We start from the raw sequence: 21,510 nt of genomic DNA on the forward strand, positions 1-21,510 counted from the left end.
GGGTGACTCAGTTGGTGAAGCAGCCGACTCTTTATCTCAGCTCAGGTCATAATCTCACAGTTCATGGGATCAAGCCCTACATCAGGCTCTATGCAGATAGCATAGAGCCTGCTTCGGATTCTCTCTCTTCCCCTCCCCTGCTGGTTATCTCTCTCTTTCAAAATAAATAAACTTTTAAAGAAAATAAAATAAAGTCTTGGGGCACCTGGGTGGCTCAGTCGGTTAAGCGTCCGACTTTGGCTCAGGTCATGATCTCAGGTCTGTGAGTTCGAGCCCCGCATCAGGCTCTGTGCTGACAGCTCAGAGCCTGGAGCCTTCTGTGTCTCCCTCTCTCTCTGACCCTCCCCCGTTCATGCTCTGTCTCTCTCTGTCTCAAAAATAAATAAACGTTAAAAAAAATTTTTAGAAAATAAAATAAAGTCTTAAAAAAAACAAAAACAAAAAAAAACTAACGCTGAGAATCCAGCCATGAGAGAGAAGGATTCATAAAGGAGAATGTCATTCAATTTGAAAGTCCAAAAAGTAAAAAGAAATACTTAATACATTTAAAAGATTCCAGAATTCTATGGTACCTTTGAAGTTCACAGTATATGGGCAATATTGAGGTATGGCAGAGAAATGAAAAAGCCATGGTAGGTATGGCATAAGCACTCTGAAAAAGAATTTAAAAAGATCAAATTAGTAAATGCCACTGTTTAAACCACTACTTCATTTGACAATAAACTCAGGTCTCCAAAAAAAATCAAATTGGTTCAATTTACTTCATCTTTCATGAATCATCTCTTAAAAAAGGATGTTTTGTGTTTTTGTTTGTTTTTTTTTTAAAAGAGAGACACAAGTATGGTCACCAACAAATGTTTCACTTAATAGTTAGACAGCCTGTGCTAGCCAGAAAAATTCTTGGCTGGCTTCTATACCACGGTTGGCACACCACCAACTGAATCGAATGGAATACTGAAAATATTAATCCCATCTTTGCATTTTAACTAGGGTCTCTTTCATTGGGAATGAACATGATATATTCTAGACTGACAAATTCTTAAAGATCCATTGGAATATACAAACATAATTGTTTTGTTTTGTTTTTTTTAAAATTAGAACACTTAAGAGTCTGAGGAAGTTATAAAGCAAACAAATTACCATCTAAATGAAAATGCCATCTTTATAAAATTAATGGCGATTTACTTTCTCTTTTCTACTTTAAAATTTTTTCTAACTTTAGGCTCTTCAGCAAGCGTTCCAGACGACTGAAGAACTATCTTGGTATATAATGCCTCCTAAAATACCTGAAGGGAGCTAGGAAGGAGAGCTGTAGCATTTCCTGAGCTTGGATTAGGGGAATGAGAGTTTAATTCACAAAATCTCTTTCATATATTGCTCAGTTTCCTGGTTTGTCAATCACCCTACCTGGATCTTTAAGGCAGATGGCCTTTAACAGGTAAAGGATGTAGTAATCTCCTTTGTGGAGCCAGAGAGACATTTTTTCATAGAAAAACTAGGGATTAAAAAGAAAATTCTGCATAGAGCAGTTAGCACACCAACATGCTACACTGATAAGAGTTGTCTAAGAGTGGAGGGAATTCTAGTACCTGGGACTTGGATTTCAACAGAATACAAAAATGTAGATGAAGAAACGTGCAGCAACAGGAAGGACTTTGGGCTCTTCTAGAACAGTAAAGGAGAGACCTCCAGATCACAGTTCCTGTCTCCTCTGCTGATGTTCAGGGGCTCTTGCAGATATTTCCAGGATTCTAAGACTCTTAGAGATAGCAAGGAGACTTGATCTGCTAGTCTCCACTCTAAGCATCATAAATTTCAACTCTGGAATTTCAGCCCGAAGATATATTGGCAGCACTCAACTGCTGGTCCAATGATGAGGCTGTTTAGCTACAGACCAAGGTTCTACTCACAGGGGAGGAGTTTTTGATATAATTGGCTATTTAGCTTTACAAGTCCAGAAGGCAACAGGAAGTCTGTATCCACAGAGGACCTTATTGGCCAGACCAGACATTCGGTAAATCTGTTCTTTTAGGCAGTGGCCCATTTAAAACAGGCTCCATTTAAAGGCATGCCAAGAAAAAAAGAAAAAAAAAAAAAAAGGTGGCTGTTTCATAATGGGCCACCCTGTGTTAAATAATATTATTCTTCTGGTAGGCAACCCTATACTTAGCACTTTCATGAAAATTAATTAGCTACAGGTACAAAGACCTAAGAGACCCTGTTACACAAATCTCTTAAAACTTGAAATGTGAAAAATCAACCAAAAGTATCTGTTAATAACTTACACACCTCTTTGGAGAAATGAAAGAGCTTTGGTTTACAATCATCTGTAGCATTTGAAATCTGTTTAAGAGGATACAGGGGAAAAAGAGAAACCAACAGTCATTAAAAGTCCAAATTCATCCACAAAAATGATGTAGTTATTATTACTAGGCTTTCAAATAAAAACATTTCAAAACAAAGTTCCAAATTGCAATACAGCCATTACTTTTTCATTAATTAGGAAAAAAATCATTCTTGTTCTGTTTTTTTTCTTTTTAGCTTAAAATAAACAGGAAGAAACTGAAAATGTAAACTATTACCTGGAAAGATTGTTCTATATAATTTAATGGCAGAGGACAAGGGATGGACCATTTTTTAATTATTACCTGCAAGAAAAAATAGAATCCACACTCAAGATTATTTCTTATGAAATTCATGACAAGAAAATGATTTCAAACAAGTCAGCATTACTTCAATTAAATGAACTCCATCCCAACTAATAGCTAACAGAAGATTCTTTGCTTCTATGATCTTTTCCCAGTTAGAATGGGTTGTCACTTAACATGGCTGCCTACTGTGAGAGGGAAAGGGGGGTGACGCATATCTGTTTAGTGGGGATCTCCCCCCTTAAAGACTGAGTACTCTCGTGTCAACTTTCAAAACTCTAATAGCATCAAGGCACTAAAAAAAGTACAACTCAAAATGGGAACATGATGCCTTTAGTGACAATGGTATAAGACTATGGTTATTTGTGGACCTGGCATCAGTAGCGATAGAGAAATATTAATACCAGTTCTGGAAATGGCCACAGACAGAAATAAGGAGAGACCCCATACAAAGCAGGAGTTCAGGGATTCCTGATTCAGAAGCACCATCCTCCTGGCTGCTTTTAGACTTGTATTACTTTTCGTAAATGTAGATAAAGCTGGCTAAGAGTAACAGCACGTAGCTATTGAACTCCAGCTGGTACAAAGAATTCTTTTTTTTTTTTTTTTAATTAAGAGAAATCCAGAGGGATGCCACCTCTCAGAAAGAACCAATGCAAATATCTCAGGATTTTACTCTGGACTGTGGCCATCATGCTCCAGACCTATAGTTGTGGACATGTCGACATTACCATTGTTGAGGCTGTTTCAGGGCATGCAATTACTCTGCAAATATTTGCTCCAGGCTGAAACCCAGCATACAGAGGGGCAAGGGAGAATAAAGGAAGCATTTGTCTTTTGCAGGAGACCAGTAAGTAAATACTATTCCTATTCGGTATTTATCTAGTTTGGGATTTTACCCTATTCAAACAAAATTTTATATAGTGATAAAACAAATCAAGGACAATGTACACTTTTAGGATAAAGTTAATAGTGAACTAAAGAATTGCTTTGAACTCAAGCCCTCACCAAGAAAAAATAAATAAAAGGGTAAACTAAGCAAGTTGCTTTTGATATTTCTAGGTAAGTTTTCAATATGGAATACAAGTACATAATGGTCAACTTACCAAGAGGAAAGAAAAAAATCAAAAGCAGTAATTTCACATCTTTTTTTTCTGATACGTTTTCAAAAAAAGATGAGGATGGGGTAGGATAGGAGCTAGAGCAGCATGGTGGCTACTGGTCTCTGTCCGCAGCCCTACCCCAAGTTCAGCACCGCACACCTTCCCCTTGCTAACAGTGTGTGTGGCAACTGCAACCATGTACTGAACACCTGTGTACCAAGTACTTCGACAAAGTTGGAATGGGAGCTATCTCATTTATTTCATCAGCTTTTATTACTTGGCTTGCAAATCAAAACATCTCATAACAATGCTCTAAAATACAATATAATGAGTTTTTCATTCATTTGCAATGGATTTCTAATTAATGAAAAAAAATCATTGGCAGCTTGGCTTTATATTATTAATATTAAATCAAGCTTCTATAGCTAATTTCCCAGTAGAGACCTATCCCAAGTCTGAGCCTACATGGTGGGATGGTGAGGTGTGCTGTCCTACAAAGTAGAAGTACAGAACGAGAATAGACACCCAACAACAGTGACAGGGAGCCCTTGCTCAGGCTGAAGGTACAACATGGTAAGAAGGTAACTCCAGGGGTTAGAAAGAGAAAGGGAAAAACAGGATTAAGTTCACAGGCACAAAAGACCCTTCCTTTTCTCTGTTTCAAGTCCTTTCCACCTTTCAAGGCTCAAGTTTAATTTCCTTCTCTTCTCTCAATTCCTGCAATTCTTATTCTGAAGCAAATAAATCAATACTCAATTATATATTGTCTTCATTGTTCTCTATTGTTTTCCCATTAATTTTTCTTACGAGAGTGACAGATCCTTAAGAACAGCATCCACAAGTCTATAATGCCTCACTCAGTGCTCACAACAAGCAAAGCTTCTGACTAAAAGCCATCCAAATTCTTCTCTATTTTGATTAATGGCTTACTAAAATATTACTTAGAATACTTATCTCTACTCAAGACAGAACTTTTGGAAAAAACGGCAATCCATTTGTTTTCTAAAATGGACCCAAAAAGGTCGATCCATCTAGTTACTGTCATTCGGAGCCACTGATAAAACTGACTTTAAAAAGTTTAGATATTTCAGGGAGGCAGAATGTTATGTTAAATTTTTATGCAAAATAAGGATCTGGGACAACAGACAAGGCCATAAGTTTTGCTTTCTGTCTGGCGGCAGGCATCAGCTCAAAGGTCAGCCAAGACAGGCGCTTACAAGTACATCCAGGAGCTATGGAGAAGAGCAGTCCGCTGTAATGAGCTTTCTTCTCAGGGTGCGCTGCTGGCAGTATGGCCAGCTCTCCGCGGTCCACAGGGCCCTCACCCAATCCAGCCTGATAAAGCCCCCAGACTGGGCACAAGACCTAGCAAGGTTATGTCATATATCAGATTCGTGTGCGCCACAGTGGTTGCAAACACTCAGTTCCTAAGGGTGCAACCTACAGCAAACCTGGCCATCACGGTGCTAACCAGCCAAGATTGGCCCAAAGCCTTTAGTCGGCTGCAGATGTGTGGCTAGACCACTGTGGGGCTCTGAGAGTCCTGAATTCTAACTGGGTTGGCGAAGATTCCACATACAAATTCTTTGAGGTTACCTTCATTGATCCATTCCATTAAGCTCTCAGGAGAATCCTGACACCAGTGGATCGCTGAACCAGTCCACAAGCACAGGGAGACATGAGAGCTGACATCTGAGGCCACGAGAGATACGGCCTTGGAAAGGGTCACAAGTTCCACCACAGTTAGTGGCTCTCGCTGTGCGGCATGGAGGAGACACAATATTCCCCAGCTCCACCATTACTGCTAATGTAGGTCATGTTTGTAAAATTCTTACCTAATAAACAATTTAGGACAGTCATGTCTGCTTAAAAGTGTTCTTTAATTTGTCTGTTAAAATGAGTTGTCTGCAGATTGTTCCATAAATGCACTGTCAAATTATGAAAGTCAAAGAAGGATAATGTTTGAAGACTGTAAGTGATGGTGTATCTTGTTTCTAATAAGATAAACACTTTTGTCTTTGCTTTATCTTATTAGGGAGTTTATATGTGGGTGTTTAAAATGCTGTTTGGACTCAGATATCACCTCACGCCAGAGTGGCCAAAATGAATGAATCAGGAGACTACAGATGCTGGTGAGGATGTGGAGAAACGGGAACCCTCTTGCACTGTTGGTGGGAATGCAAATTGGTGCAGCCACTCTGGAAAACAGTGTGGAGGTTCCTCAAAAAATTAAAAATAGACCTACCCTATGACCCAGCAATAGCACTGCTAGGAATTTACCCAAGGGATACAGGAGTACTGATGCATAGGGGCACTTGTACCCCAAAGTTTATAGCAGCACTCTCAACAATAGCCAAATTATGGAAAGAGCCTAAGAGCCTAAATGTCCATCAACTGATGAATGGATAAAGAAATTGTGGTTTATATACACAATGGAGTACTACAGGGCAATGAGAAAGAATGAAATATGGCCCTTTGTAGCAACATGGATGGAACTGGAGAGTGTGATGCTAAGTGAAATAAGCCATACAGAGAAAGACAGATACCATATGGTTTCACTCTTATGTGGATCCTGAGAAACTTAACAGAAACCCATGGGGGAGGGGAAGGAAAAAAAAAAAAAAAGGAGGTTAGAGTGGGAGAGACCCAAAGCATAAGAGACTCTTAAAAACTGAGAACAAACTGAGGGTTGATGGGGGGTGGGAGGGAGGGGTGGGTGGGTGATGGGTATTGAGGAGGGCACCTTTTGGGATGAGCACTGGGTGTTGTATGGAAACCAATTTGACGATAAATTTCATATATTGAAAAAAACAAAAAAACAAAAAAATGCTGTTTGGTATAATAGGTGTAAAATAAATTCTGTAAAAGTAGAATGCAGAAGGTAGCCACGTGGGTCTGTAGGTGCGTGTAATGAAACCTACACTTCACTGGGGTGATACAACGCCCTGCTGGTTTCCCCTCAAATGGCTGTTTTTAGGGGTTTGGTAAGAATAAGCTTTTTAAATTGGATTTTGCTTGGAAATGTGAAGAATATCCTTATCCTTTATCATGATCATATGCAGAATAATAAAGGTAACCAGGGCCAACATTTTTAGGTTTAATGCAATATTCCATTTATGTAACTGCTGCTTCTGAAAGAATCGTTTAAAAGAATGCCACCACTTTGAGGAGAATTAAATAAACCTGTTGTAAGAAGGTTCTCTTACAAATAAAAATACCACTGAGGTTCACATAGAAGGTGGAGTCTCCTGATTCTATCCCGTGATTCCATGGGATGTGTAGGAGACTGAATTTCATACAAAATCGTCAGTAATGCTATTTACACCAGTGTATATTAAAACTGATAGAAACTGGGGGCACCTGCATACCTCAGTGGGTTAAGCATCTGACTTTGGCTTAGGTCATGATCTCATGGTTCATGGGTTTGAGACCCGCATCAGGCTCTGTGCTGACAGCTCTGAGCCTGGAGCCTGCTTCAGATTCTGTGTCCTCCTCTCTCTCTGCCCCTACCCCACTCGCGCTTTGTCTCTCTCTCTCCCTCTCAAAAATAAATAAAACATTAAAAAAATAAACGGACAGAAATTGAACATTAGGTAAACAAGATAAATTTACCTTAAGATTCCTTATCTAGTAACCAATGCTAGGACTGGTAAACGGTAGCCATCAGATAACCTTTTAAGTGTGAGGATAAAAAATTAAAGCTGGCTTTGATCAGATTTTTTTTAAAAAGACTGCAAGCTTTACTTACATTATTTAGGCAGTGTAATTTAAGAAACAGATTTCTGGGCTGACTTTTTTTTTTTGAAAAATGTAATATGGATATTATATAGATTTACAAACACAGATTGACAAAAATAATAAATGAAATCATTGACACCCTTCAAAAAAATCTGAGCTAATATATACAGGCTTCCTTTCCCTAACCACTAGTATTTCAAAACCTAATTATTTAGAAAGTCTAAAATAAATATGACAATTAGAAGGAGCATTAAAAAAAGGTGTACAGTATCTTCATTGTCTCATTGCAGATCAAATTTAAATTGTGCTCACAGGTAAAAATCTGGGCAGATGGTTTATAAAACGTTAGAATAAGTGCAGAAAAACGGTATTATTTCCATATGACTGCTACAGTAAGAAATCTGCACCGAATTTAAGAGTACCTGCCAGAAATGAATACTGTGAAAACTACAATAGACATCTTGTATCAATACATTTCACATGCTTCAAGCTATCGGCTATAAAAACCAAATTATTCTTACCTATGCAATGCTTGGATTGCCAATTATCTGTGAGGAAAAAATTCAATGTTATCTAGACTGATTCTCTTTCACATCCATATGTTCATTTGCATACATAGGTCATTCCTAACCTTGTAGATACTTCTCAACAATTAGATTATGAAAGTGGACTACTTTCTAACACCATATAGAAAAACAAACTCAAAATGGATTAAAGATCTCTACTTAGGATTAAATGTGAGACCTGAAACCATAAAGTTCCTGGAAGAGAACATAGGCAGTAATTTCTCTGACATCAGCCACGTCAACCTTTTTCTAGACATGTCTCTTAAGGCGAGGGAACTGAAAGCAAAAATAAACTACTGGGACTACATCAAAATAAAAAGCTTTTGCACAGCAAAGTAAACCAGCAAGAAAACAAAACTGAATGGGAGAAGATATTAGCAAATGATATATGTGATAAGGGGTTAATATCAAAAATACATAAATAACTTATACAACTCATGCCAAAAAAATAATCCAATTAAAAAATGAACAGAGGACTTGAATTTTTCCAAAGAGGACATACAGATGGCCAATAGACACACAAAAAGATGCTCAGCGTCACTAATCATCAGGGAAATGCAAATCAAAATCACAGTGAGATATTACCTTACACCTATCAGAATGCCTAAAATAAAAAGACAGGACATACATAGCAAGTGTTGGCGAAGATGTAGAGAAAAAAGAACCCTCAGGCACTGCTGAAGGGAACGTAAATTGGTACAACCACTGTGGATAACAGTATCGAGGTTCCCCCCAAAATTAAAAATAGAAATACCATATGACCCAATATTCCACTACTGGGTATTTACCCAAAGAAAACAAAAACACTAATTCGAAAAGATATATGCACCCCTACGTTTACTGCAGAGCTATTTACGATAGCCAAGATATGGGAGCAACATAAATATTCAAATAGACAAATGCATAAGGAAGATGTGGTGTGTGTGTGTGTGTGTGTGTGTGTGTGTGTGTGTACATAATGAAATATCACACAGCAACAAAAAAGGATGAGATAGTGCCATTTGCAACAACATGGATAGATTTAGAGGGTAGTTTGCTAAGTGAAATAAGTCAGACTGAAAAAGACAAATACCATATGATTTCACACAGGTGGAACCTAAAAAATCAAATGAATAAACAGAAAGTAGAATCAGACCTATACATACGGAGAACAAACTGAGGGTTGCCAGAGGTGAGGGGGGAGGGGGATGGGCAACACGGGTCAAGGGACGTGGGAGATACAGGCTTCCAGTTAAGCAATGAATAAGTCACGGGGAATAAAAGGTACAGCATAGGGAATATAGTCAATGATATTATAATAGTGTTGAATGGTGACAGATGGTACTAACACTTGTGGTGAGTATAGCATAATGTATTAACTTATGGAATCACTATGCTGTATACCTGAAGCTAATGTAACACTTTTTGTCAACTATACTCAAAAAATTAATAAAGTACCACTGCAAAAAAAAAAATCCACTTATGGTGAAAATAACTGTGGTTTCCCTTTTCAGTGCGGAGCCTAAAAAGTCTATGTTCATGGATGTTACCTAAACTTGCGGTGGTAATCATTTTGCTATATATGTAAGTCAGGTCTCTATGCAGTACGCCTTCAGCTTAGTGCTGTATGTCAACTGTATCTCAATTAAACTGAGGGAGAAAAGAGTCTGTGTTCAGTTCATTTACTTCTAAGATACAAGTCAGACAATCTGAGGGAGGGAGGGCAATGATTTTTAATGCTGATAAATTCAACAAATGATTAAATGAAAACGCTTTTGAGTATTTTAGTTTTAAGAGCATCCACTGAAGTATAACTATTTCTGGACACTAAAACCAGGGTCACTTCCTCTTCATTTAAATAATCCAAAGTTGTTTTATCCTCGTATCCCAGAAGACAGTTTAACCTAAATTAAATGCCTCCTAGATTGTTGTGATAGCTTGAAACCATGGCTCTATAATATGGCTCAATTACTGGTATACTGTGTTGTTGCTCATTTGGGTAGCATTTCTTTTCACTCATCTTTCAGTAGCAAGGGAGAGTTCAATCACATGCACACACAGCGTTATATGGAAATAAACTGAAACATGCACCTACATAAAGAACTAGACTTCATCTTAGGTTTTAACACAATCAGTGTGCTCTCCTCTCTAGTGAACCAAAAGAGATACCGAAGTTGAACTGTGGCTTTAGCTCAGCCTCTTCAAAAGAGATACAACAAAGGAAATAATTTTGTGGCCTAAAGGGCTTTTTAAATAACACAATGAACTAAAACTCTAACAGAAAACAGAGTTGAAGAAAAAAGAAGACATTGACACAGTTCAATTTTAGTGAGGAGATAAGCAATGTACTCTATTTCAAACTTACCACAACAGCAAAGAACACCATAAAGAAAAATGATAAACTACTTGTGTAGCCAAGAAAGCCTGTAAAATAACAGTAAAATAAAAAGCAATTTATAAGGAAAGTGTTCCTAACGTACAGCAAAAGCTATACATCTTGGGCATGTTTTCTATTACAGTGCTTGGTATCTGGGGCTTAGGGCTGAGAATAACAACATTCCAACTATCTGTCACAGATCATTTATGCAGCTCTGTACAGCAGAGTTGGAACAGGCTTACCACTAATGGTACACTGTAAGGAAAGGCTGCTCTTTAATGTTCCGCTGTAAAGATTTTATTTTAGTAGGGCAGACAAAATACTACTGCAAACCAAGTAATGGGCTAACTAGGCAAGGCTGAAGGCTGAACAACCTAAAATAAGTCCGAGTTCAAAATTATTCACCACTACCACCCTTCTGCTAAAAATGTGGTACTGTGAAATTTAAAAACCCGTTAACATTATCTTCTCTCTCTTCCAAACAAAAAAATGTTCTCTTCTCTAAAGACTTACCTATTTTAGGAAGAAGTGCAAGAGGGAACACAATGCCAACACAAATGATTATTAGTAGTATTTGTCCATCAAGATACCAAGACCTATTAGAAAAAAAAAAGTCCTATTTTAGGCACAGGAATCCACTGTTTGTGTTTACACACACACACACACACACACACACACACACACACACACAACCATTACAACCACCCATTAAGAAAAGTCTACTTCCTTTTAGTAAAATACGTTCTAGTGAAATCCTATTATTCTTATTAATGAATTTTCATTTAAGAAAGGTATCAAAATAATGAGATGCCATTTTTCAACCACCAAATTAGCAAATATTTAAAAGTAAGATAATAGTCAATGTTGGTGAGGAGTGACAAGGTAAGCACAAAACTGGTGAAGGTAAAAACTGCATAAAAAAATACAGAAAATCAGAAACAAACATCTAATACCATGACAATTTTTAAAAAAAAATTTTAAGTTTATTTATTTTTTGAGAGAGAGACAAGGGAGGGGCAAAGAGAGAGGGAAAGAGAGAGAGCATCCCAAGCAGGCTCTGCACTGTCAGCGCAGAGCCCCATGCAAGGCTTGAACTCATGAACCGTGAGATCATGACCTGAGCAGAAACCAAGAGCTTGACACTTAACTACTGAGCCATCTAGGTGCCCTTAAGACCATGACAATTCTAAAACAAATTATGTGACTAGGGAACAATTTCAAAAAAGAAATTTTTGTAAGTATAATAACGGAATGAATACTCAGTAAACATCATAAATATATATAGCATGATAGCAATTTTGAGGAAAGGATAGATTCATTAAAAATGGAAAGGAACTACAACCTATTGATAGCCATCATCTCTGGGTGATAGAATGATGAGTAATTTTTATTCTTTACAGTTTTCTATATTTTTCAAATTATCAAGAAAGAGCATGAATTACCAGGAAAAAAAGTACTATATTTTTCATATAAAGGCATTAGCAGAGTAAATGAAATAAAGGCAAGTTAAAAGTGTGTGATGATGTATTTGATTACTTAAGAAAATTGGATGAACATTAAAAAAAAAAAAAAAAACGGTCAGAAGGACAGATTTAAAATACCAGAAGCAGATATGTCTATGTGGTAGCAATATGAGCAATTTTTATTTTTTCCTGATTTACATATAGATGGGTTTCAATTTTCTAATATAAAATACACGTGTATAAGTTTTAAAATGTTAGAGTTAATGCCCCAAGAATTTAATAGTAAAGATTTCACTTTAGTATGTAAAGGACAAACAATTCATGCAAGAAGTATAACTAGTAAATACACACAAAGAAAAAATCCAATCTCTGGTGCTAATTTAAGAAATAAAAATGAGGCTGTTGAAATTAAACTAGTAAAATTATTTTAAAAACAATATTCAAGGATGTGGCACAGTTGATCTTTCACGCACTGTTAGTGATCTTGTCAATTACTACTACTTCTGGAAAAACAATGACAATATGTAGTAAAAGCAATAAAAATATGGTAATCTAAGAAAATAATCTATAATATAAAGAATTCTATGTGCATGAAACTATGAATATAACATTATTATAATATTAAGAAGCTGGCAGGAAGTCCTATATATTTAACAATAGAAAATATTAGGTCAATTAACAGCATATTCAGTGGAATGTTATGCAGCTTTAAAAAAAAGACAATTTAGTGAAATGGAAATGACAAAAGTATAAAATATATGGTTATTAACTATGTTTAAAAAAGCTTGAGAAAAATTAAAAGGGAATGAAATAACCATGATTAGGTAAGAGATGGTATTATGCATGATTTTTATTTTTTATCTGCCTTTTCTAAATTTCCTGTAATCATTTTTCACTGAAACATACACATATATACACACGCACAATGGTAACAAAGTAAAATTCATGCCAATATGGGAGCTAGAGTATCAAAGACAATAGGGATTATTTGTCCAAATCATATGGTAGATGCTCTCAGAATTCCCAGTTAGTGAAAATGCATCTTCTTTTTCTACCATGTAGCTAAAGTCTCCCACTGGCCTGTTAAATTAAGAAAATGGATAGGGGCATCTGGATGGCTCAGTTGGTTAAGCATCCGTCTCTTGATTTCAGTTCAGGTCGTGATCTCATAGTCATGAGACAGCCCTGCGTCGGGCTCTGCACTGGGCGTGGAGCTTGCTTAAGGTTCTCTCTCTCCTTTTCTCTCTACACCTCTCCCACTTGCACTCTCAAATTAAAAAAAAAAAAAAAAAAAAAAAAGAAAGAAAAGAAAACGGACAAATTCCTAGAACCATACATCAAAATTGAATCATGAGAAATAGGAAATATGAACAGAGCACTAATGAGTAAGGAAAATGAATCAGTAATCAAAAACTTCCCAACAAAGAAAAGCCCAGGACCAGATAGTTGTAATGATGAATTCTACCAAATATTTAAAGAAGAATTTATGTCAATTCTTCTCCAACTCTTCCAAAACTCTGAAGAGAAGGGAACACTCCCAAATTCATTTTACAAGGGCAGAATACTCTAATATCAAAGCCAGATAAGGATACTACAAAAAAAAGAAAACTACACATCAAAATTCCTGATTAATACAGATGCAAAAATCCTCAAAAAAATATTAGCAAACTGAATTCAGTGGTACATTAAAAAGGTCATATACCATGATCAAGTAGAATTTATCCCTGCAATACAAGGGTGGTAGGACATATGCAAATCAATAAATGTGACACAGCACATTAATAGTATGAGAGATAAAAATCATATGATCATCTCAACATATGAGAAAAAGCATTTGACAAAATACAATAACCTTTTATAATAAAAGCTTCAATAAACTAGGTATAAAAGGAACATACTTCAACATAATAAAGGCCATACACAACAAACCCATAGCTAACATCATACTCGATAGGGAAAGGTTGAAAGCTTTTCCCTAAGATCAGGAACCACACAAGGGTGCCCAATCTCACCACTTTTCTTTTTTAAAATTTTATTAAAAAAATTTTTTTTAATGTTTCTTCATTTTTGAGAGACAGAGAGCGACAGAGCATGAGTGGGGAAGGGGCAGAGAGAAGGAGACACAGAATCTGAAGCAGGCTCCAGGCTCTGAGCTGTCAGCACAGAGCCCCATGCTGGGCTTGAACTCACGAACTGCGAGATCATGACCTAGGCCAAAGTCGGACACCCAACCGACTGAGCCACTCAGGCGCCCCACCCCCTCATCTCACCACTCTTTTTATTTTTTTTTTTTTTTTTTTTTTTTTTTTTAAATTTTTTTTTTTTTTTTTCAACGTTTATTTATTTTTGGGACAGAGAGAGACAGAGCATGAACGGGGGAGGGGCAGAGAGAGAGGGAGACACAGAATCCGAAACAGGCTCCAGGCTCTGAGCCATCAGCCCAGAGCCCGACGCGGGGCTCGAACTCACGGACCGCGAGATCGTGACCTGGCTGAAGTCGGACGCTTAACCGACTGCGCCACCCAGGCGCCCCTCACCACTCTTTTTAAACATGGTACTGGAAGTCCTAGCTAGACAGCCAAATTGGAAAAGAAGTAGTAAATCTGTTTTTATTTGCAGATTATACGATCTTATACACAGGAAATCTCAACCAAAAAACTGTTAGAACTATCAACACATTCAGTAAAGTTGGAGGATACAAAATCAACTTACAGAAACCAGTTACATTTCTATACACTAACAACAAAATATCTGAAAAAGAAATAAAGAAAACAATCCCATTTATGACAGCATCAAAACCAGTAAAATATGTAGGAATAAATTTAACCAAGGAAGTGAAAATTCAATACACTGAAAACTGTAATACTTTGATGACAGAAATTAAAGACACAAATGAAAAGCTATCCTGTCCACGTTCATAGATAGGAAAAATTAATTTGTTAAAATGTCCATACTGCCCAAAGCTATCTATAGATTTAACATATTCCCTATCAAGATTTCAATGACACTTTTTATACAAATAGAACAAACGATCCTAAAATTTGTATGGAACCACAAAAGATCCCAGATAGCCAAAGCAATCCTGAGAGAAAAAACAAAGCATCACTCACACTTCCTGATCCTAAACTATGCTACCAAGCTGCTATACCATTCAAAATAGCATAGTTCTGGCTTAAAATAGACACATAGACCAACAGAACAAATAACAGAGCCCAGAAACAACTCTGTGTCCATATACAGCCAACTAACATTTGACAAGGGAGCCAAGAGTGTTCAATGGAGAAAATTTTTTCTTTAATAAATGGTGCTAGGAAAACTGGATAAACACATAAAAAATAAAAAGGACCCCTATCTTATATCACTCACAAAAATTAACTTAAAATGGATTAAAGACTTAAGTGTAATATCGGACCATAAAACTTCTACAAGAAAACATAGGAAAGTAACTCCTTGACATTGGTTTTGGCATTTATTTTTTGGACATGACATCAAAAGTATAAGCAACAAAAGCAGAAATAAGTGGCACTACATCAAACTAAAATGCTTCTGTACCGCAAAAGAAACAACAATATGAAGAGTCAATCTATGGAATGAGAGAAAATATTTGGAAACCATATCTTTGGTAGGGAGTTGATATCCAAATTATATAAAGAACTCATACAAAGCAATAGCAAAAAAAAAAATGAACAATCCAATGTAAAAATGGGCAGAGGAAATGAACATTCTTCCAAAGACAACATGCAAATGTCCAAGAAGTATATGAAAAGGAGCTCGACATCACTCATCTTCAGAGAAATGCAAATTAAAACCACAATGAGATATCAGCTCACACTTGTTAGTATGGGTATCAAAAAGACAAGAAATAGCAAGTGTTGGTGAGGAAGTAGCGATAAAGTAATCCCTGCGTACTGTTAGTGAGAATGTGAATTGGTTCAGCCATTATGGAAAATAGTACGGACGTTCCTAAGAAAATTAAAAATAGAACTACCATATGATCCAGCGATGCCGCTTCCGGGTGATATACCCAAAGGAAAACAGGATATGGAAAAGATAGCTGCAGTTCCATATTTATTGCAGCATTATTCACAATAGCCAAGATATAGAAACAACCTAAGAGTTTGTCAGTAGATGAATGGATAAAGATGTGGGATATGTGTGTGTGTATATGTATCTATCTATCTATCTATATATATACACACACACATACATAATATGCCATATATATAATATACATATGGAATAATGGAATATTATTCAGCCATGAGAAAGAAGGAAATCTTGACACTTGTGACAAAATGGATGGACTCTGAGGGTGTTGTGCTAAGTGAGATAAGTCAGGCAGAAAAAAGATCATTATCGTTTATCACTTATATGTAGAATCAAAAAAAGCCACACTCACAGAAACAGAATAGAATGGTGGTTACCAGGGGTGAGGGTGGGGGTGGGCAAGGGAACTGAGATGTTGGTTAAATGGTACAATTTGCAATTAGAGGATGAATAAGTTCTGGGGATCTAATGTACAGCCTTCTGATTGTAGTGAACAATAATGTATACCTGAAAGTTGCTAGGAGAGTAGATCTTTAGTAGAACGTGATGGAGGGGTTAGTTAACACTACTGTGGTAATCACACTGCAGTATAGAAGTGTGCTGACATGTTGTACACCTTAAATGTATACAATGTCATAGGTTATTTATATCTCAGTTTAAGAAAAAAGAAAGAAAAGGTTTTCCTCTACATGGGTTTCCACCCCTGGCTTCCGACATGGACTTCATCATGCACTGTGTCCTTCTGTACCTGGTTTAAGAGGAAGTCCTCTGTAACGTATCTTTCCCGGGTATTGTTGGGTGCCAGCAACTTCCTCTTAAACAGAGCAAAAGAAGGAGCGGCAGCAGAAATAGCACCATGATGACACCCTTCCCTTTTTCACTCTAATTCGTGTCTTTAGGAAATGCATGTGTCAGAACCCAAAAACCTATGCACAAGTATTTCTAGCACTAATGGACCCAAAGATGTGCTCTCTGCATTTGCACATGCCTCTCAATTCCTGTATGCAGGAGGGCCTAAGAGCACACATATTAAGAATACAAAATGACGGGGCACCCACGTGGCTCAGTCGGTTAGGCGTCCGACTTCAGCTCAGGTCATGATCCCACAGTTCATGAGTTCAAGCCCCGTGTAGGGCTCTGTGCTGACAGGTCAGAGCCTGGAGCCTACTTCAGATTCTGTGTCTCCCTCTCTCTCTGTCCTTCCTCCACTCACACTGTTTCTCAAAAAAGGAATAAATGTCAAAAAAAAAAAAAAAGAATACAAAATGATATTGGGCATGTTCCTCTTCTAGTCACTCTTGAATTCAAGTGTCAAAATGGGAACTTCAAAATATCCCTCATTGAGGAACACCTGGCCACCAAATTTCTGGAAACAGCAAAAAGCCCAGGGCTCTCTGCCTAAAACCACGCTCCTTCTGGGACCCGATATCAGACCCAGACCACTGCAGTGTCAGGAGAAAAAAGACCCAAAGGAGCACCAAAGCAGATTCCATCTGACAGTTCTGCTGTTCCTACTGTCATGAAGGTGCAGTTGTGCAGAGGGCATATTAATCTTTAGGACCAAAGACTCTTTTCTCTTGCGTAAGAATAAAGGAACACTTTAAGTCCTGAAGTTTATAACTTATACAACTTATATAACGTATTACAACTATATCAGACCACAATTCACTCATGTCCAAAAGCCATGAGACTGCCCAAAGCACTTAACTGTGGGACTAAAGACAACGTCACCTCCTCCCAGCAGTCCCTCAGAATCACAGTTATGGTATGTTAGTGCAGACTAACACATGCCTCAGATACTGCCTCCTTTTTCTCAGAACGGTGCTTTCCTTTAAACTGTCCTCTTCACAGGACTGGATTTTAAATTCCTGATATGAAAAGAACTTTATTGGGGTGCCTGGGTGGCTCAGTCAATTCAGTGTCCAACTCTTGATCTCGGCTCAGGTCATGATTTCACGGTTCATGAGATCGAGCCCCACAGCAGGCTCTGTGCTGATAGTGCAGCATTCTCTCTCCCTTCCTCTCTGGCCCTCCCCTGCTGGCGTAAGCTCTCTCTCTCAAAGTAAATAAATAAATAACCAACAAACAAATAAAACTTTATTGCAAAATATAATTTCTCTATCCCTGGCTTGGCTACTGGTTAATCATTTCTTATTAAGGTACATTAGTAAAGCCAATTGCAGATATAGTGCTTTTCTTTACCATTCAACCATAAGGCAATATAGTAATGCACAGTAAAGTTAGTTTAGATTTGATGTGCATGTCACAGTCAACTGAATTGTGTTTGGCGATGGATAGTTTCCAAAGAACAGAGGTGATTAAACTTGCAAAATAAAACCCAGCCTGAGAAATACAAACCAGTAAAACATAATCTCCAAAAGCACCTATTAAATAAGCATCTTTTATAAATCAAAATTTTAGAAGAATATACTAACCTTAAATTTTTTCCTAAGGGGGAAAAAGAATTATCTAACCGAACCCCTGTTTTCCTACTGTAATCTAAATATACATTCCTTTAAGCCAAAAGAATTAGAGTAAAAAGTTTTATACTTCCTAAAAAACTTGTTTGATCTGTGGATTTAATCCTATATGATAAAAATGTTCCAAGTATGAAATATAGAGTTTAAATCCTTAGCTGTATTGCAAATGCTTTGGCATGCAGATGCTTTTTTCCATATTTTAATGAAAACCAGATTTATTTATAAGTTGCTTTAATTTCATTCTCGAATGGAATGGAACAAGAGTATCATATGTTCTGAATTAGGATCTTACTCACATCCCATATCAATTATGTAACTCAAATGCAAGACAACTTAATTGTGTCAATCATATTCCCCTGACAAGATCATTAAATGTTAACAGAGAGCTTCCAACTTTTAACAGCCATAGATTTTTAAAATATAAATTATTCTGTGAAAAATACCAATGCCTCATACAAGTTTGGGATTAAGTATTATAGTTTCTGACTTCTAACAGTAATTTTTGAAATCAGAATATTGTGAACATACGGTTTCTTTTTGATAACATCTTTTTAGAGGTTTATATTTCACAAAGGTACATCAAATCTCACAGAAAATAAGCACACCTGAAAGACCTTAACTGCAATTTATTGTCAAACCCTAAAATAAAAGCATATCAATATCATATTGATCTCAGAAGAAATACTGCTATTTAACTTTTAAAATACACTGCCCTAGACAGTTGTTAATTACCATAACATTTGTTTCTTAATTATTTTACAGCATCAAGCTTTAAAGATTAATGATTTATCTATATTCTGACCAACTAATATAGTCTCTTATTAATGTTCTTCAAAATTCTGAAGTCCAAAGTAAGCAAATGTACATTTCATGTACAACAAGATGAGGCTGTCCAAGAGATGTGCAATTTTCCAAAACCGAGATGATACAAACTGGCCACAGTATTTTGAAGTATAGCTTTAAAAATCGATTTCTGACATATAAAAATACCATTGTAATCAATTTTCCACTAAGATGAATAAGATGGGAGTTTATTATTATTTTTTTTAGACAAACCAGAAAAAAATCCCAAGCAAATTGCAATTGATTTAAATTGAAGCTATGGTAAAAGTATCGCATTTACAGAAAGAAGACCTAAATTTTAGTGGCAGTTCTGTCTTATGCTACCTTAATTATTTCTGAAATTTTATATACATTTTTATCCCTTCTCTTTCCACAAAGACATATGACAATAAAAATTTAAACAGAAGTCACCAAATTCAGGAGCAAGAAGAAGGCAAAGCACATGTGACAACTATTAGGATTAACAGTTTATGCAACACATTCAAATTTGACTCTGACCTTCCTGGCAGAGCAAACAGGGCAAATTCACCTTTCATGTAGTTATTATTATTGAAATTTCTTTATTTTTAATTGCGGGTATATTTGACACACAACATTACGGAATTTCTTAATTCCCCTCATTTACACTATGCTATCAGCTTACAAAAAGCATTTGTATATACAATATCTTGTTTGATCATATCAACAACTTTCTTAAGAAGTTGTTCTTAAGAACACTGGTACTCCCATTAAGCCAGGTGAAGAAACCCAAACCACAGAATTAAGTCATATGGCCAAAAGAAGTAAAACTTCCTGAGGTCATTGAATGTCACATGGATAGAACATGTCTCCTTACTCTTAGTCTAACATTCCTGATTCTGCTTCTCATGGCCTTGAGTTCTTAGCCCTAAACCTTAAAATAAACCTGTCACATAGAATTTTTTTGAGTAACAGAAGTTGTCCTCATTATTTTCACAGCGATGCAAAAGTGAATTTAACACAGCTATTTCTTACAGCAATTGTTCATCAAACTAAGAGCATAAAATGTAAAAGTAACTAGATAAAGCTGTAGATGAGGCAGTTGTGAACACCAAATGTGATAATGAATGTGGAAACCCTATAAACTGTAAAGTACTACACAAAGGCACAATAGTTTCTGATGATGAAAAATCATGCGGGACTTCGATTCCTATTCAGATCTGAAGTACACCATACTTTCCTTATAAATATGTATTTGCAGTTGTCTAAGTAGAGTTTTTTCATGGAAGCCAAGTTGCAAAAGCTAAAAAGTTAATTTTGAAAACTTGCCTTTGAGTCCAGAACAAGTTCACATATTAGAGCACAACAGCCAAATAATTACATCAAAAAGTCTGATAGGTTTTTGTATTATGGTTTAGAAATTATGTGAAATAACTTGATGACATTTAAAAGAATTTATTCTGTCTTTTCGAGTTTATTCTTCGCAAAGTTTCTTTTCCTGTGCAAGGAAAAACAGAATTGTTTTTTTCCCATAAAAAGAGATGAGTCAATAGTCTTTAGAACCCAGTATTTTTTAAATAAGGGAGAAAGGAAGTATAATGTGGTTTAGTATTGTTTATAGTATTGTTAAAAAACAGGAAATGAAATAATTAAATCCCTGCAAACCATTTATTTTTTCAAACCCTGCTTTAGAATAGAAATTCACAAGTGTGGCTGTAACTTTATCACTGTGGTTTGCTGAAAAGCGACAGCAGTATTAACCACTCCCCTCCTTTGTTTAAGACCTTTACGGGCAGGACTTTCCACTAACCCCCATTCCCCACCTCATTTTTTCATCAAAAGAAGAAATTTCTCCTTTTTTCTTCTCCAAGAAACAGTTCCTTCCTGTCTTTGCCTAATATGCCATATCATGCATAAATACTTATTGAATTAATAAATTAATGGACACAACGGGAAATATTTTTTCTTACCCAGTATGGCCTCCTGACAAAAATTCTGAAATAGCAGCAGGAAGCTCTGTTTTAATAATTACAAGATATGATGACATAGCTGCAAAAAAAGATAAAAACAGTTTCTATTAGAATTCTATACTTCTTAACCATTTAAAGAATAATTTATACAGAAACACAGATGTCCATTAGGGCTTTGACAACATGTGGAAGATTAACTCATACTGCATTATCCCAAAGGTACATACACGCCAGGAATGGAGATAAATAACTGTGTAGAGAATAACTGGTAGCTCATTATAGATGCTTTGTTTACATTTCAAACCCAAGACAAACTATTTAGGTAAAAGGAAGGGTCT

General features: G+C 36.4%; 1 protein-coding gene across 6 annotated transcripts in view; it reads right to left on the reverse strand.

Annotated features, from left to right (window-relative positions):
- SLC38A6 (solute carrier family 38 member 6) overlaps nucleotides 1–21,510 on the reverse strand; it is a 76,079-nt gene that overhangs the window by 23,044 nt on the left and 31,525 nt on the right. For all 6 annotated transcript variants that reach the window (XM_047079555.1, XM_047079554.1, XM_047079553.1 and 3 more), the window contains exons 6-11: nucleotides 21,173–21,251; nucleotides 10,925–11,007; nucleotides 10,400–10,458; nucleotides 2,583–2,648; nucleotides 2,290–2,343; nucleotides 573–652 (exon numbers count right to left, since the gene is read on the reverse strand). In XM_047079555.1, coding sequence (XP_046935511.1) covers nucleotides 573–652; nucleotides 2,290–2,343; nucleotides 2,583–2,648; nucleotides 10,400–10,458; nucleotides 10,925–11,007; nucleotides 21,173–21,251 — 421 coding nt within the window. The remainder of the gene's footprint in view (nucleotides 1–572; nucleotides 653–2,289; nucleotides 2,344–2,582; nucleotides 2,649–10,399; nucleotides 10,459–10,924; nucleotides 11,008–21,172; nucleotides 21,252–21,510) is intronic.

This window comes from Lynx rufus, unplaced genomic scaffold (assembly GCF_022079265.1).
Source record: "Lynx rufus isolate CCGP_SWC_20201006 ecotype Redwood Valley unplaced genomic scaffold, mLynRuf1.p SCAF_17, whole genome shotgun sequence".
NCBI classification, from domain to species: domain Eukaryota; kingdom Metazoa; phylum Chordata; class Mammalia; order Carnivora; family Felidae; genus Lynx; species Lynx rufus.